Source organism: Oncorhynchus keta, unplaced genomic scaffold, assembly GCF_023373465.1.
Source record: "Oncorhynchus keta strain PuntledgeMale-10-30-2019 unplaced genomic scaffold, Oket_V2 Un_contig_1741_pilon_pilon, whole genome shotgun sequence".
In the NCBI taxonomy this organism is placed as follows: Eukaryota; Metazoa; Chordata; class Actinopteri; order Salmoniformes; family Salmonidae; genus Oncorhynchus; species Oncorhynchus keta.
In genome coordinates this window covers 38,736-55,692 of record NW_026280425.1, presented here as the reverse complement: position 1 = coordinate 55,692, position 16,957 = coordinate 38,736, and the positions used below count along the sequence as shown (strand labels likewise).

At 47.9% G+C, this 16,957-nt stretch overlaps 1 protein-coding gene and 1 long non-coding RNA gene across 11 annotated transcripts in view; both read left to right on the top strand.

Annotated features, from left to right (window-relative positions):
- The first annotated feature begins 142 nt into the window (after positions 1-142).
- On the top strand, positions 143-3,112 carry LOC127919713 (uncharacterized). 7 transcript variants are annotated; one of them, XR_008103802.1, is made up of 5 exons: positions 174-240; positions 336-395; positions 1,383-1,610; positions 2,308-2,371; positions 2,621-3,112. It is a non-coding gene; the product is annotated as an uncharacterized LOC127919713 (long non-coding RNA). The 7 variants fall into 7 exon arrangements; XR_008103801.1 differs by having other exon boundaries at positions 304-395; XR_008103805.1 differs by lacking the exon at positions 336-395 and adding an exon at positions 528-715 and having other exon boundaries at positions 177-240; positions 1,447-1,610.
- A 7,873-nt stretch (positions 3,113-10,985) lies between these two features.
- melk (maternal embryonic leucine zipper kinase) overlaps positions 10,986-16,957 on the top strand; it is a 40,370-nt gene continuing 34,398 nt past the window's right edge. For 2 of the 4 annotated variants that reach the window (XM_052503506.1, XM_052503503.1), the window contains exons 1-2: positions 10,986-11,132; positions 12,288-12,363. In XM_052503506.1, the coding sequence (XP_052359466.1) occupies positions 12,306-12,363 (58 nt within the window). In that variant the 5' untranslated portion in view covers positions 10,986-11,132; positions 12,288-12,305. The remainder of the gene's footprint in view (positions 11,133-12,287; positions 12,364-16,957) is intronic. The other 2 variants (XM_052503504.1, XM_052503505.1) reach the window with 2 other exon arrangements.

The following is a 16,957-nucleotide window of genomic DNA, read 5'->3' as shown; positions in this document are numbered from 1 at the left end:
AAGTGTAGAGGAGGTAGGTAGTCTAGTGGTTAGAGTGTAGAGGAGGTAGGTAGCCTAGTGGTTAGGTGTAGAGGAGGTAGGTAGTCTAGTGGTTGGAGTGTGAGGGAGGTAGGTAGCCTAGTGGTTAGAGTGTAGAGGTGGCAGGTAGTCTAGTGGTTAGAGTGTAGAGGAGGTAGGTAGTCTAGTGGTTAGAGTGTAGAGGAGGCAGGTAGACTAGTGGTTAGAGTGTAGAGGAGGTAGGTAGTCTGGTGGTTAGAGTGTAGAGGAGGTAGGTAGTCTAGTGGTTAGAGTGTGAGGAGGTAGGTAGTCTAGTGGTTAGAGTGTAGAGGAGGCAGGTAGTCTAGTGGTTAGAGTGTAGAGGAGGCAGGTAGCCTAGTGGTTAGAGTGTAGAGGAGGTAGGTAGTCTAGTGGTTAGAGTGTAGAGGAGGCAGGTAGTCTAGTGGGTAGAGTGTAGAGGAGGTAGGTAGTCTAGTGGTTAGAGTGTAGAGGAGGCGGGTAGCCTAGTGGTTAGAGTGTAGAGGAGGCAGGTAGCCTAGTGGTTAGAGTGTAGAGGAGGTAGGTAGCCTAGTGGTTAGAGTGTAGAGGAGGTAGGTAGTCTAGTGGTTAGAGTGTAGAGGAGGCAGGTAGTCTAGTGGTTAGAGTGTAGAGGAGGCAGGTAGCCTAGTGGTTAGAGTGTAGAGGAGGCAGGTAGCCTAGTGGTTAGAGTGTAGAGGAGGTGGGTAGCCTAGTGGTTAAATTGTAGAGGGAGGCAGGTAGTCTAGTGGTTAGAGTGTAGAGGGAGGCAGGTAGTCTAGTGGTTAGAGTGTAGAGGTGGCAGGTAGCCTAGTGGTTAGAGTGTAGAGGAGGTAGGTAGCCTAGTGGTTAGAGTGTAGAGGAGGTAGGTAGCCTAGTGGTTAGAGTGTAGAGGAGGTAGGTAGTCTAGTGGTTAGAGAGTAGAGGTGGCAGGTAGCCTAGTGGTTAGAGTGTAGAGGAGGCTGGTAGCCTAGTGGTTAGAGTGTAGAGGAGGCAGGTAGTCTAGTGGTTAGGGCGGCAGGTAGTCTAGTGGTTAGAGTGTAGAGGTGGCAGGTAGTCTAGTGGTTAGAGTGTAGAGGTGGCAGGTAGTCTAGTGGTTAGAGTGTAGAGGTGGCAGGTAGTCTAGTGGTTAAAGTGTAGAGGAGGTAGGTAGTCTAGTGGTTAGAGTGTAGAGGAGGTAGGTAGCCTAGTGGTTAGAGTGTAGAGGGGAGGTAGGTAGTCTAGTGGTTAGAGTGTAGAGGAGGTAGGTAGTCTAGTGGTTAGAGTGTGAGGAGGTAGGTAGCCTAGTGGTTAGAGTGTAGAGGTGGCAGGTAGTCTAGTGGTTAGAGTGTAGAGGAGGTAGGTAGTCTAGTGGTTAGAGTGTAGAGGAGGCAGGTAGACTAGTGGTTAGAGTGTAGAGGAGGTAGGTAGTCTAGTGGTTAGAGTGTAGAGGAGGTAGGTAGTCTAGTGGTTAGAGTGTAGAGGAGGTAGGTAGTCTAGTGGTTAGAGTGTAGAGGAGGCAGGTAGTCTAGTGGTTAGAGTGTAGAGGAGGCAGGTAGCCTAGTGGTTAGAGTGTAGAGGAGGTAGGTAGTCTAGTGGTTAGAGTGTAGAGGAGGCAGGTAGTCTAGTGGGTAGAGTGTAGAGGAGGTAGGTAGTCTAGTGGTTAGAGTGTAGAGGAGGCGGGTAGCCTAGTGGTTAGAGTGTAGAGGAGGCAGGTAGCCTAGTGGTTAGAGTGTAGAGGAGGTGGGTAGCCTAGTGGTTAAATTGTAGAGGAGGCAGGTAGTCTAGTGGTTAGAGTGTAGAGGAGGCAGGTAGTCTAGTGGTTAGAGTGTAGAGGTGGCAGGTAGCCTAGTGGTTAGAGTGTAGAGGAGGTAGGTAGCCTAGTGGTTAGAGTGTAGAGGAGGTAGGTAGCCTAGTGGTTAGAGTGTAGAGGAGGTAGGTAGTCTAGTGGTTAGAGAGTAGAGGTGGCAGGTAGCCTAGTGGTTAGAGTGTAGAGGAGGCTGGTAGCCTAGTGGTTAGAGTGTAGAGGAGGCAGGTAGTCTAGTGGTTAGAGGCGGCAGGTAGTCTAGTGGTTAGAGTGTAGAGGTGGCAGGTAGTCTAGTGGTTAGAGTGTAGAGGAGGTAGGTAGCCTAGTGGTTAGAGTGTAGAGGAGGCAGGTAGCCTAGTGGTTAGAGTGTAGAGGAGGCAGGTAGACTAGTGGTTAGAGTGTAGAGGTGGCAGGTAGCCTAGTGGTTAGAGTGTAGAGGAGGTAGGTAGCCTAGTGGTTAGAGTGTAGAGGAGGTAGGTAGTCTAGTGGTTAGAGTGTAGAGGAGGCAGGTAGCCTAGTGGTTAGAGTGTAGAGGAGGCAGGTAGCCTAGTGGTTAGAGTGTAGAGGAGGTAGGTAGCCTAGTGGTTAGAGTGTAGAGGAGGTAGGTAGCCTAGTGGTTAGAGTGTAGAGGAGGTAGGTAGTCTAGTGGTCAGAGAGTAGAGGTGGCAGGTAGCCTAGTGGTTAGAGTGTAGAGGAGGCTGGTAGCCTAGTGGTTAGAGTGTAGAGGAGGCAGGTAGTCTAGTGGTTAGAGGCAGCAGGCAGTCTAGTGGTTAGAGTGTAGAGGTGGCAGGTAATCTAGTGGTTAGAGTGTAGAGGAGGTAGGTAGTCTAGTGGTTAGAGTGTAGAGGTGGCAGGTAGCCTAGTGGTTAGAGTGTAGAGGTGGCAGGTAGCCTAGTGGTTAGAGTGTAGAGGAGGTAGGTAGCCTAGTGGTTAGAGTGTAGAGGAGGTAGGTAGTCTAGTGGTTAGAGTGTAGAGGAGGCAGGTAGCCTAGTGGTTAGAGTGTAGAGGAGGCAGGTAGTCTAGTGGTTAGGGTGTAGAGGAGGCAGGTAGCCTAGTGGTTAGAGTGTAGAGGAGGTAGGTAGTCTAGTGGTTAGAGTGTAGAGGAGGCAGGTAGCCTAGTGGTTAGAGTGTAGAGGAGGCAGGTAGCCTAGTGGTTAGAGTGTAGAGGAGGTAGGTAGCCTAGTGGTTAGAGTGTAGAGGAGGTAGGTAGCCTAGTGGTTAGAGTGTAGAGGAGGTAGGTAGTCTAGTGGTCAGAGAGTAGAGGTGGCAGGTAGCCTAGTGGTTAGAGTGTAGAGGAGGCTGGTAGCCTAGTGGTTAGAGTGTAACAGGTAGTCTAGTGGTTAGAGGCGGCAGGCAGTCTAGTGGTTAGAGTGTAGAGGTGGCAGGTAGTCTAGTGGTTAGAGTGTAGAGGAGGTAGGTAGCCTAGTGGTTAGAGTGTAGAGGAGGCAGGTAGCCTAGTGTTTAGAGTGTAGAGGAGGCAGGTAGACTAGTGGTTAGAGTGTAGAGGTGGCAGGTAGCCTAGTGGTTAGAGTGTAGAGGAGGTAGGTAGCCTAGTGGTTAGAGTGTAGAGGAGGTAGGTAGTCTAGTGGTTAGAGTGGTATTATAACACAGCATCTTGGACACTTCAGAGCCCTGGTTCAGCATCATTATAACACAGCATCTTGGACACTTCAGAGCCCTGGTTGAGCATCGTTATAACACAGCATCTTGGACACTTCCCCTGGTTCAGCATCATTACAGTACAGCATCTTGGACACTTCAGAGCCCTGGTTCAGCATCATAACAGTACAGCATCTTGGACACTTCAGAGCCCTGGTTCAGCATCATTATAACACAGCATCTTGGACACTTCAGAGCCCTGGTTCAGCATCATTATAACACAGCATCTTGGACACTTCAGAGCCCTGGTTGAGCATCGTTATAACACAGCATCTTGGACACTTCAGAGCCCTGGTTCAGCATCATTATAACACAGCATCTTGGACACTTCAGAGCCCTGGTTCAGCATCATTATAACACAGCATCTTGGACACTTCAGAGCCCTGGTTCAGCATCATTACAGTACAGCATCTTGGACACTTCAGAGCCCTGGTTCAGCATCATTATAACACAGCATCTTGGACACTTCAGAGCCCTGGTTCAGCATCATTATAACACAGCATCTTGGACACTTCAGAGCCCTGGTTCAGCATCATTACAGTACAGCATCTTGGACACTTCAGAGCCCTGGTTCAGCATCATTACAGTACAGCATCTTGGACACTTCAGAGCCCTGGTTCAGCATCATTATAACACAGCATCTTGGACACTTCAGAGCCCTGGTTCAGCATCATTACAGTACAGCATCTTGGACACTTCAGAGCTCTGGTTCAGCATCATTATAACACAGCATCCTCAACACTTCAGAGCCCTGGTTCAGCATCATTATAACACAGCATCTTGGACACTTCAGAGCCCTGGTTCAGCATCATTATAACACAGCATCTTGAACACTTCAGAGCCCTGGTTCAGCATCATTATAACACAGCATCTTGGACACTTCAGAGCCCTGGTTCAGCATCATTACAGTACAGCATCTTGGACACTTCAGAGCTCTGGTTCAGCATCATTATAACACAGCATCCTCAACACTTCAGAGCCCTGGTTCAGCATCATTATAACACAGCATCTTGGACACTTCAGAGCCCTGGTTCTGCATCATTATAACACAGCATCTTGAACACTTAGAGCCCTGGTTCAGCATCATTATAACACAGCATCTTGGACACTTCAGAGCCCTGGTTCAGCATCATTACGGTACAGCATCTTGGACACTTCAGAGCCCTGGTTCAGCATCATTATAACACAGCATCTTGGACACTTCAGAGCCCTGGCTCAGCATCATTACAGTACAGCATCTTGGACACTTCAGAGCCCTGGTTGAGCATCATTACGGTACAGCATCTTGGACACTTCAGAGCCCTGGTTCAGCATCATTATAACACAGCATCTTGGACACTTCAGAGCCCTGGTTCAGCATCATTATAACACAGCATCTTGGACACTTCAGAGCCCTGGTTGAGCATCATTACAGTACAGCATCTTGGACACTTCAGAGCCCTGGTTCAGCATCATTACGGTACAGCATCTTGGACACTTCAGAGCCCTGGTTCAGCATCATTATAGTACAGCATCTTGGACACTTCAGAGCCCTGGTTGAGCATCATTACAGTACAGCATCTTGGACACTTCAGAGCCCTGGTTCAGCATCATTACAGTACAGCATCTTGGACACTTCAGAGCCCTGGTTCAGCATCATTACAACACAGCATCTTGGACACTTCAGAGCCCTGGTTCAGCATCATTATAACACAGCATCTTGGACACTTCAGAGCCCTGGTTCAGCATCATTACAGTACAGCATCTTGGACACTTCAGAGCCCTGACTGAACTGGGAGAGAACTGGCAAATCTGGTGCAGTCCATGAGGAGGAGATGCACTGCAGTACTTAATGCAGCTGGTGGCCACAACAGATACTGACTGTTACTTTTGATTTTGACCTTCTCTTTTGTTCAGGGACACATTTTTCTGTTAAGTCACATGTCTGTGGAACATGTTCAGTTTATGTCTCTTGTTATGTTCATACAAATATTTACACATGTTAAGTTTGCTGAAAATAAACGTAGTTGACAGTGAGAGGATGTTTCTTATTTTTTGCTGAGTTTAGTGTGTGTGTGTGTATTGTTGTGTGTGTATTGTAGTGTGTGTAGTGTGTGTGTGTTCGTATATGTATTGTAGTGTGTGTATTGTAGTGTGTGTATTGTAGTGTGTGTATTGTAGTGTGTGTATTGTAGTGTGTGTATTGTAGTGTGTGTGTGTATCTCTCCTCTCAGGGTGTTGGCTGAGCTTCTCTCCGTCTTGCTTATGGTAATATTTATCTGGACATAAATGATTGGTTCAACTTTAAACACATAGGGACGCAATATTATCATAACTCTGCCAACACACACACACAAACACACACACACAAACACACACACACACACACAGTACTACACACACACACACACACACACACACACACACACACACACACACACACACACACACACACACACACACACACACACACACACACACACACAGTACAACACACACACACACACATACACACACACTCAGCCAACACCACGAGAGGAGAGACACACACACACACACACACACACACACACACACACACACACACACACACACACACACACACACACACACACACACACACACACACACACACACTATACAATACACACACACACTACAATACATATACACACACACACACACACACACACACACACACACACACTCAGCCAACACCATGAGAGGAGAGATACACACACACACACACACACACACACACACACTCAGCCAACACCATGAGAGGAGACATACACACACACACACACACCGTGGGAGGTAACTGTAGAAGTTTTCAGACCTTCTGATTTCAACTGCTGGAAAATGACGGATGTGAAGACAGACGAGAGATAAATAATAATATTCCAAACGATCTTTACGGTAAGAAAAGGTTTTCTACAGTACAGCCGTATCTATCAGGTGTGTCAGAGTAAGAGTTGGGCTGATCCCGGATCAGTTATGTCTTTTCAGATCACAATGAATGAGATCAGACACAGACCCCTCCCACCTGCAGAGTTGAGGCTCCGGAACATTGCTCTGGAATGTTGGGAATTCTAAGCGGTTCTAGAACCGGAACACCAGCGTTCCACTGTAACAGCTTCATACAAGTCATGTTGGATTATGCATACTGTGTGTGTGTGTGTGTGTGTGTGTGTGTGTGTGTGTGTGTGTGTGTGTGTGTGTGTGTGTGTGTGTGTGTGTGTGTGTGTGTGTGTGTGTGTGTGTGTGTGTGTGTATAGTACTGTGTGTGTGTGTGTGTGTGTGTGTGTGTGTGTGTGTGTGTGTGTGTGTGTGTGTAGTACTGTGTGTGTGTGTGTGTGTGTGTGTGTGTGTGTGTGTGTGTGTGTGTGTGTGTGTGTGTGTGTGTGTGTGTGTGTGTGTGTGTGTGTGTGTGTGTGTGTGTGTGTGTGTGTGTGTGTGTGTGTGTGTGTGTGTGTGTGTGTGTGTGTGTGTGTGTGCACGCCAAAACATGTGGTCAGTTACGAGCATTGAGGGACCCTGAAATAACTTACAACACACATCACGTTTCCCGTTTTTAATGTGCAGTAAAATACCTTTCTTGCTAACTCTTAAGCCCCACAACGCAGTCATCAATAACAATGTAACGGTACAAATAACATAAGGTCGAACAGAAAACACACACGATCATTTTTCGATGATTCACTTCCTGTATTTGCTTCCCGACTCCCAGCGGACACGTTACACACACACACACACACACACACACACACACACACACACACACACACACACACACACACCTACTAAGTTTTAAAACACCTACTCATTCCAGGGTTTTTCTTAATTGTTAATTGTTGTCTACATTGTAGAATTAATCGTGAAGACTTCCAAAACTATGAAATAACACATATCATGTAGTGACCAAAAAAAAGTGTTCCTAGACATTAACCATTAGCATGGTGGCTAAACACAATATCAGGAAGTATCATCCCTAGACATTAACCATTAGCATGGTGGCTAAACACAACATCAGGAAGTAACATTCCTAGGCATTAACCATTAGCATGGTGGCTAAACACAACATCAGGAAGTAACATTCCTAGGCATTAACCACTCTAGCATGGTGGCTAAACACAACATCAGGAAGTAACATTCCTAGGCATTAACCATTAGCATGGTGGCTAAACACAACATCAGGAAGTAACATTCCTAGACATTAACCATTAGCATGGTGGCTAACACAACATCAGGAAGTAACATTAACTAGACATTAACCATTAGCATGGTGGCTAAACACAACATCAGGAAGTAACATTTCTAGACATTAACCATTAGCATGGTGGCTAAACACAACATCAGGAAGTAACATTCCTAGACATTAACCATTAGCATGGTGGCTAAACACAACATCAGGAAGTAACATTCCTAGACATTAACCATTAGCATGGTGGCTAAACACAACATCAGGAAGTAACATTATATGCCATTTAGCAGACGCTTTTATCCAAAGCGACTTACAGTCATGTGTGCATACATTCTACGTATGGGTGGTCCCGGGGATCGAACCCACTACCCTGGCGTTACAAGCGCCATGCTCTACCAACATTCCTAGACATTAACCATTAGCATGGTGGCTAAACACAACATCAGGAAGTAACATTCCTAGGCATTAACCATTAGCATGGTGGCTAAACACAACATCAGGAAGTAACATTCCTAGGCATTAACCATTAGCATGGTGGCTAAACACAACATCAGGAAGTAACATTCCTAGACATTAACCATTAGCATGGTGGCTAAACACAACATCAGGAAGTAACATTCCTAGTCATTAACCATTAGCATGATGGCTAAACACAACATCAGGAAGTAACATTCCTAGGCATTAACCATTAGCATGGTGGCTAAACACAACATCAGGAAGTAACATTCCTAGACATTAACCATTAGCATGATGGCTAAACACAACATCAGGAAGTAACATTCCTAGGCATTAACCATTAGCGTGATGCTGGAAAATCATGTTTTACTTTTTTAAAGTATGTATATTTTCCATGTTTTCCCTCACCTTCTCAACATTAAAACTACTTAAGTAGGAAATCGAAGCCTTTCCAGCCTGAATGGAGAATGTTATAGTTAGGAACCGGTCACCAGGGGGACAGGAGTGTATCACCAGCTGTGTACATCAAGCCCAGAGGATAGTGGAGAACCGTCAAGCCTAGAGGGTAGTGGAGAACCATCAAGCCTAGAGGGTAGTGGAGAACCATCAAGCCCAGAGGGTAGTGGAGAACCATCAAGCCTAGAGGGTAGTGGAGATCCATCAAGCCCAGAGGATAGTGGAGAACCATCAAGCCTAGAGGGTAGTGGAGAACCATCAAGCCTAGAGGGTAGTGGAGAACCATCAAGCCCAGAGGATAGTGGAGAACCATCAAGCCTAGAGGGTAGTGGAGAACCATCAAGCCTAGAGGGTAGTGGAGAACCATCAAGCCTAGAGGGTAGTGGAGAACCATCAAGCCTAGAGGGTAGTGGAGAACCATCAAGCCCAGAGGATAGTGGAGATCCATCAAGCCTAGAGGGTAGTGGAGAACCATCAAGCCTAGAGGGTAGTGGAGATCCATCAAGCCCAGAGGATAGTGGAGCCCAGAGGGTAGTGGAACCCAGAGGATAGTGGAGCCCAGAGGGTAGTGGAACCCAGAGGGTAGTGGAGCCCAGAGGGTAGTGGAACCCAGAGGATAGTGGAACCCAGAGGATAGTGGAGCCCAAAGGGTAGTGGAACCCAGAGGGTAGTGGAGCCCAGAGGATAGTGGAACCCAGAGGATAGTGGAGCCCAAAGGGTAGTGGAACCCAGAGGGTAGTGGAGCCCAGAGGATAGTGGAACCCAGAGGGTAGTGGAGCCCAGAGGGTAGTGGAGCCCAGAGGATAGTGGAGCCCAGAGGATAGTGGAACCCAGAGGATAGTGGAGCCCAGAGGGTAGTGGAGCCCAGAGGGTAGTGGAACCCAGAGGATAGTGGAACCCAGAGGATAGTGGAGCCCAAAGGGTAGTGGAACCCAGAGGGTAGTGGAGCCCAGAGGATAGTGGAACCCAGAGGGTAGTGGAGCCCAGAGGGTAGTGGAGCCCAGAGGATAGTGGAACCCAGAGGGTAGTGGAACCCAGAGGATAGTGGAACCCAGAGGGTAGTGGAACCCAGAGGATAGTGGAGCCCAGAGGATAGTGGAGCCCAGAGGGTAGTGGAGCCCAGAGGGTAGTGGAACCCAGAGGATAGTGGAGCCCAGAGGGTAGTGGAACCCAGAGGATAGTGGAGCCCAGAGGATAGTGGAACCCAGAGGATAGTGGAGCCCAGAGGGTAGTGGAGCCCAGAGGGTGGTGGAACCCAGAGGGTAGTGGAGCCCAGAGTGTAGTGGAGCCCAGGGGATAGTGGAGCCCAGAGGGTTGTGGAACCCAGAGGGTAGTGGAGCCCAGGGGATAGTGGAGCCCAGAGGGTAGTGGAGCTCCATCAAGCCCAGAGGATAGTGGAGCTCCATCAAGCCCAGAGGATAGTGGAACCCAGAGGGTAGTGGAGGTCCATCAAGCCCAGAGGATAGTGGAGCCCAGAGGGTAGTGGAGTCCAGAGGGTAGTGGAACCCAGAGGATAGTGGAGCCCAGAGGGTAATGGAGCCCAGAGGATAGTGGAGCCCAGAGGATAGTGGAGCCCAGGGGATAGTTGATCCCAGAGGATAGTGGAGCCCAGGGGATAGTGGAGCCCAGAGGGTAGTGGAGAACCTTCAAGCCCAGAGGGTTAGTGGAGCTCCATCAAGCCCAGAGGATAGTGAAGCACAGAGGATAGTGGATCCCAGAGGATAGTGGATCCCAGAGGATAGTGGAGCCCAGGGGATAGTGGAGCCCAGAGGGTAGTGGAGAACCTTCAAGCCCAGAGGGTTAGTGGAGAACCTTCAAGCCCAGAGGATAGTGGAGAACCTTCAAGCCCAGAGGATAGTGGAGAACCTTCAAGCCCAGAGGGTTGTGAAGAACCATCAAGCCCAGAATATAGTGGAGAACCATAAAGCCCACTTGCGGCTGCCCAGGTTATGCACGTGACAACGTAATTTCGCTGAGTCTACCTTTAAATCTAGAATGTTATGAATGGTCAGTCCTCGCATCCATAGCTTCGTCTATGAATTTGAGAGTGATTACTTTTCTCCAGTCCCATTCTTCAGCTTTTTTACCGAAACAGTGGCGTGGAGTGGCTTTGTTATTGTTTCAACCGCTGATTGGCCCTTTAAAGTTAGGTTTGTGGGCTAGAATGATCTGATCCAAGATCCTGTAGTTAGGGACTTATAGTGTAGAATCCGTTTTGTAGCTGCAGTGTCAATACTGAACGATAGATGCAATGACGGGGTAGGCCGTCATTGTAAAATAAGAATTTGTTCTTAAATTACTTTCTTAATTAAATAAAGGTTAAATAAAAAAATTAAATAAAAGAATACATTTTATAGATGCATTGCCATTTCTCAACGATAGAGGGAGGAAGTAGATACGTTGGATGCAGACACCGGAAGTAGGATATTGCGTCACTGCAGTGGGGAATTCAAACTTCGACAACAGGACATCGCTGAGCGAGAGGGCTGTAAATATTACAAAAATACTAAGTATATATTTCCACATTCGTGATTACTTTTTGCTTTCCTCACTATATCCACGTTTTGTATTTATTTTAAGGTAGGTTCGACGCTTTAGCATAGGATAACTTAGTTAGCCAAACTGTACTAAAGTATCGTTAGCCTAGCTAACATTAGCATACTTGGGGCAACCCGCAAGTCAGTGAAATTAACTAACGTAATAATGTTGCTATCTGGTTTGAATTGATAAGTCACAGCTTACTACCGCATTTGTTTATATGTTAGAAGTGTACTTATGTTCTTCTTTGTCATCTTATGCGTTGAAACATTTCGATTTTTAAGTTAACATGAGCTTATCGACTATTTCAAAGGAGACCGAAGGTTGTCAGTTCCAAATCAAATGTTATTTTATTTGTCACATACACATGGTTAGCAGATGTTAATGCGAGTGTAGCGAAATGCTTGTGCTTCTAGTTCCGACAATGCAGTGATAACCAACAAGTAATCTAACTAACAATTCCAAAACTACTGTCTTATACACAGTGTAAGGGGATAAGGAATATGTACATAAAGATATATGAATGAGTGATGGTACAGAGCAGCATACAGTAGATGGTATCGAGTACAGTATATACATATGAGATGAGTATGTAGACAAAGTAGACCAAGTGGCATAGTTAAAGTGGCTAGTGATACATGTATTACACAAGGATGCAGTAGATGATATAGAGTACAGTATATACGTACGTATACATATGAGATGAATAATGTAGGGTAAGTAACATTATATAAGGTAGCATTGTTTAAAGTGGCTAGTGATATATTTACATCATTTCCCATCAATTCCCATTATTAAAGTGGCTGGAGTTGGGTCAGTGTCAATGACAGTGTGTTGGCAGCAGCCACTCAATGTTAGTGGTGGCTGTTTAACAGTCTGATGGCCTTGAGATAGAAGCTGTTTTTCAGTCTCTCGGTCCCAGCTTTGATGCACCTGTACTGACCTCGCCTTCTGGATGATAGCGGGGTGAACAGGCAGTGGCTCGGGTGGTTGTTGTCCTTGATGATCTTTATGGCCTTCCTGTGACATGGGGTGGTGTAGGTATCCAGTTGACAGGCAGCTAACGTTAGCAAGCTAGCTAAGACAGGCAGGTCTGGTTGGGATGTTATTTTAGCCAATAGCCATCTATCAGGAACTAACCTTCTGGAGCCTTTTAGCTAAATGTCGCTGTGTGTTTTTGTTTATCGCGGCTGGAAGGTTGTGTTTTCGGCGAAGATGGACAGCATGGCGGAACTCCTCAAGTACTATGAAGTCTACGAGACCATCGGCTCGGGTGAGACACTTCAACACAACCATCTGTACCGACACACGAGCCACCAGGAATGTGTGTGTGTTATCAGTTCTGATGGGTGTGTGTTATCAGTTCTGATGGGTGGGTGTTATCAGTTCTGATGGGTGGGTGGGTGTTATCAGTTCTGATGGGTGGGTGGGTGGGTGTTATCAGTTCTGATGGGTGGGTGGGTGTTATCAGTTCTGATGGGTGGGTGGGTGTTATCAGTTCTGATGGGTGGGTGGGTGTTATCAGTTCTGATGGGTGGGTGTTATCAGTTCTGATGGGTGGGTGGGTGTTATCAGTTCTGATGGGTGGGTGTTATCAGTTCTGATGGGTGGGTGGGTGTTATCAGTTCTGATGGGTGGGTGGGTGTTATCAGTTCTGATGGGTGGGTGGGTGTTATCAGTTCTGATGGGTGGGTGGGTGTTATCAGTTCTGATGGGTGGGTGTTATCAGTTCTGATGGGTGGGTGGGTGTTATCAGTTCTGATGGGTGGGTGGGTGTTATCAGTTCTGATGGGTGGGTGTTATCAGTTCTGATGGGTGGGTGGGTGTTATCAGTTCTGATGGGTGGGTGTTATCAGTTCTGATGGGTGGGTGGGTGTTATCAGTTCTGATGGGTGGGTGGGTGTTATCAGTTCTGATGGGTGGGTGTTATCAGTTCTGATGGGTGGGTGTTATCAGTTCTGATGGGTGGGTGGGTGTTATCAGTTCTGATGGGTGGGTGTTATCAGTTCTGATGGGTGGGTGGGTGTTATCAGTTCTGATGGGTGGGTGTTATCAGTTCTGATGGGTGGGTGGGTGTTATCAGTTCTGATGGGTGGGTGTTATCAGTTCTGATGGGTGGGTGTTATCAGTTCTGATGGGTGGGTGTTATCAGTTCTGATGGGTGGGTGGGTGTTATCAGTTCTGATGGGTGGGTGTTATCAGTTCTGATGGGTGGGTGTGTGTTATCAGTTCTGATGGGTGGGTGTTATCAGTTCTGATGGGTGGGTGTGTGTTATCAGTTCTGATGGGTGGGTGTTATCAGTTCTGATGGGTGGGTGTGTGTTATCAGTTCTGATGGGTGGGTGTTATCAGTTCTGATGGGTGGGTGTTATCAGTTCTGATGGGTGGGTGGGTGTTATCAGTTCTGATGGGTGGGTGGGTGTTATCGGTTCTGATGGGTGGGTGGGTGTTATCAGTTCTGATGGGTGGGTGGGTGTTATCAGTTCTGATCGGTGGGTGGGTGTTATCAGTTCTGATCGGTGGGTGGGTGTTATCGGTTCTGATGGGTGGGTGGGTGTTATCTGTTCTGATGGGTGGGTGGGTGTTATCAGTTCTGATGGGTGGGTGGGTGTTATCTGTTCTGATGGGTGGGTGGGTGTTATCAGTTCTGATGGGTGGGTGGGTGTTATCAGTTCTGATGGGTGGGTGTGTGTTATCAGTTCTGATGGGTGGGTGGGTGTTATCAGTTCTGATGGGTGGGTGGGTGTTATCAGTTCTGATGGGTGGGTGGGTGTTATCAGTTCTGATGGGTGGGTGTTATCAGTTCTGATGGGTGGGTGTTATCAGTTCTGATGGGTGGGTGGGTGTTATCAGTTCTGATGGGTGGGTGTTATCAGTTCTGATGGGTGGGTGGGTGTTATCAGTTCTGATGGGTGGGTGTTATCAGTTCTGATGGGTGGGTGGGTGGGTGTTATCAGTTCTGATGGGTGGGTGTTATCAGTTCTGATGGGTGGGTGTTATCAGTTCTGATGGGTGGGTGGGTGTTATCAGTTCTGATGGGTGGGTGGGTGTTATCAGTTCTGATGGGTGGGTGGGTGGGTGTTATCAGTTCTGATGGGTGGGTGGGTGTTATCAGTTCTGATGGGTGGGTGGGGTGTTATCAGTTCTGATGGGTGGGTGTTATCAGTTCTGATGGGTGGGTGGGTGGGTGTTATCAGTTCTGATGGGTGGGTGTTATCAGTTCTGATGGGTGGGTGGGTGTTATCAGTTCTGATGGGTGGGTGGGTGTTATCAGTTCTGATGGGTGGGTGTTATCAGTTCTGATGGGTGGGTGGGTGGGTGTTATCAGTTCTGATGGGTGGGTGTTATCAGTTCTGATGGGTGGGTGGGTGTTATCAGTTCTGATGGGTGGGTGGGTGTTATCAGTTCTGATGGGTGGGTGGGTGGGTGTTATCAGTTCTGATGGGTGGGTGGGTGTTATCAGTTCTGATGGGTGGGTGGGTGTTATCAGTTCTGATGGGTGGGTGTTATCCGTTCTGATGGGTGGGTGTTATCAGTTCTGATGGGTGGGTGGGTGTTATCAGTTCTGATGGGTGGGTGGGTGTTATCAGTTCTGATCGGTGGGTGGGTGTTATCAGTTCTGATCGGTGGGTGGGTGTTATCAGTTCTGATCGGTGGGTGGGTGTTATCAGTTCTGATGGGTGGGTGGGTGTTATCAGTTCTGATGGGTGGGTGGGTGTTATCAGTTCTGATGGGTGGGTGTTATCAGTTCTGATGGGTGGGTGGGTGTTATCAGTTCTGATGGGTGGGTGGGTGTTATCAGTTCTGATGGGTGGGTGGGTGTTATCAGTTCTGATGGGTGGGTGGGTGTGTTATCAGTTCTGATGGGTGGGTGTTATCAGTTCTGATGGGTGGGTGGGTGTTATCAGTTCTGATGGGTGGGTGGGTGTTATCAGTTCTGATGGGTGGGTGTTATCAGTTCTGATGGGTGGGTGTTATCAGTTCTGATAGGTGGGTGGGTGTTATCAGTTCTGATGGGTGGGTGTTATCAGTTCTGATGGGTGGGTGGGTGTTATCAGTTCTGATGGGTGGGTGGGTGTTATCAGTTCTGATGGGTGGGTGTTATCAGTTCTGATGGGTGGGTGTTATCAGTTCTGATGGGTGGGTGTGTTATCAGTTCTGATGGGTGGGTGGGTGTTATCAGTTCTGATGGGTGGGTGGGTGTTATCAGTTCTGATGGGTGGGTGGGTGTTATCAGTTCTGATGGGTGGGTGTTATCAGTTCTGATGGGTGGGTGTTATCAGTTCTGATGGGTGGGTGGGTGTTATCAGTTCTGATGGGTGGGTGTTATCAGTTCTGATGGGTGGGTGTTATCAGTTCTGATGGGTGGGTGGGTGTTATCAGTTCTGATGGGTGGGTGTTATCCGTTCTGATGGGTGGGTGGGTGTTATCAGTTCGGGTGGGTGGGTGTTATCAGTTCTGATGGGTGGGTGTTATCAGTTCTGATGGGTGGGTGGGTGTTATCAGTTCTGATGGGTGGGTGTTATCAGTTCTGATGGGTGGGTGGGTGTTATCAGTTCTGATGGGTGGGTGGGTGTTATCAGTTCTGATGGGTGGGTGTTATCAGTTCTGATGGGTGGGTGGGTGTGTGTTATCAGTTCTGATGGGTGGGTGTTATCCGTTCTGATGGGTGGGTGGGTGTTATCAGTTCTGATGGGTGGGTGGGTGTTATCAGTTCTGATGGGTGGGTGGGTGTTATCAGTTCTGATGGGTGGGTGGGTGTTATCAGTTCTGATGGGTGGGTGGGTGTTATCAGTTCTGATGGGTGGGTGTTATCAGTTCTGATGGGTGGGTGGGTGTTATCAGTTCTGATGGGTGGGTGGGTGTTATCAGTTCTGATGGGTGGGTGGGTGTTATCAGTTCTGATGGGTGGGTGGGTGGGTGTTATCAGTTCTGATGGGTGGGTGTTATCAGTTCTGATGGGTGGGTGTTATCAGTTCTGATGGGTGGGTGGGTGTTATCAGTTCTGATGAGTGGGTGGGTGTTATCAGTTCTGATGGGTGGGTGGGTGTTATCAGTTCTGATGGGTGGGTGTTATCAGTTCTGATGGGTGGGTGGGTGTTATCAGTTCTGATGGGTGGGTGGGTGTTAACAGTTCTGATGGGTGGGTGGGTGTTATCAGTTCTGATGGGTGGGTGGGTGTTATCAGTTCTGATGGGTGGGTGTGTGTTATCAGTTCTGATGGTGGGTGTTATCAGTTCTGATGGGTGGGTGGGTGTTATCAGTTCTGATGGGTGGGTGTGTGTTATCAGTTCTGATGGGTGGGTGTGTGTTATCAGTTCTGATGGGTGGGTGTGTGTTATCAGTTCTGATGGGTGGGTGTGTGTTATCAGTTCTCATGGGTGGGTGTTATCAGTTCTGATGGGTGGGTGGGTGTTATCAGTTCTGATGGGTGGGTGTGTGTTATCAGTTCTGATGGGTGGGTGTGTGTTATCAGTTCTGATGGGTGGGTGTGTGTTATCAGTTCTGATGGGTGGGTGTGTTATCAGTTCTGATGGGTGGGTGTGTTTATCAGTTCTCATGGGTGGGTGTTATCAGTTCTGATGGGTGGGTGGGTGTTATCAGTTCTGATGGGTGGGTGTGTGTTATCAGTTCTGATGGGTGGGTGTGTGTTATCAGTTCTGATGGGTGGGTGTTATCAGTTCTGATGGGTGGGTGGGTGTTATCAGTTCTGATGGGTGGGTGGGTGTTATCAGTTCTGATGGGTGGGTGTGTGTTATCAGTTCTGATGGGTGGGTGGGTGTTATCAGTTCTGATCGGTGGGTGGGTGTTATCAGTTCTGGTGGGTGGGTGTTATCAGTTCTGATGGGTGTGTGGGTGTTATCAGT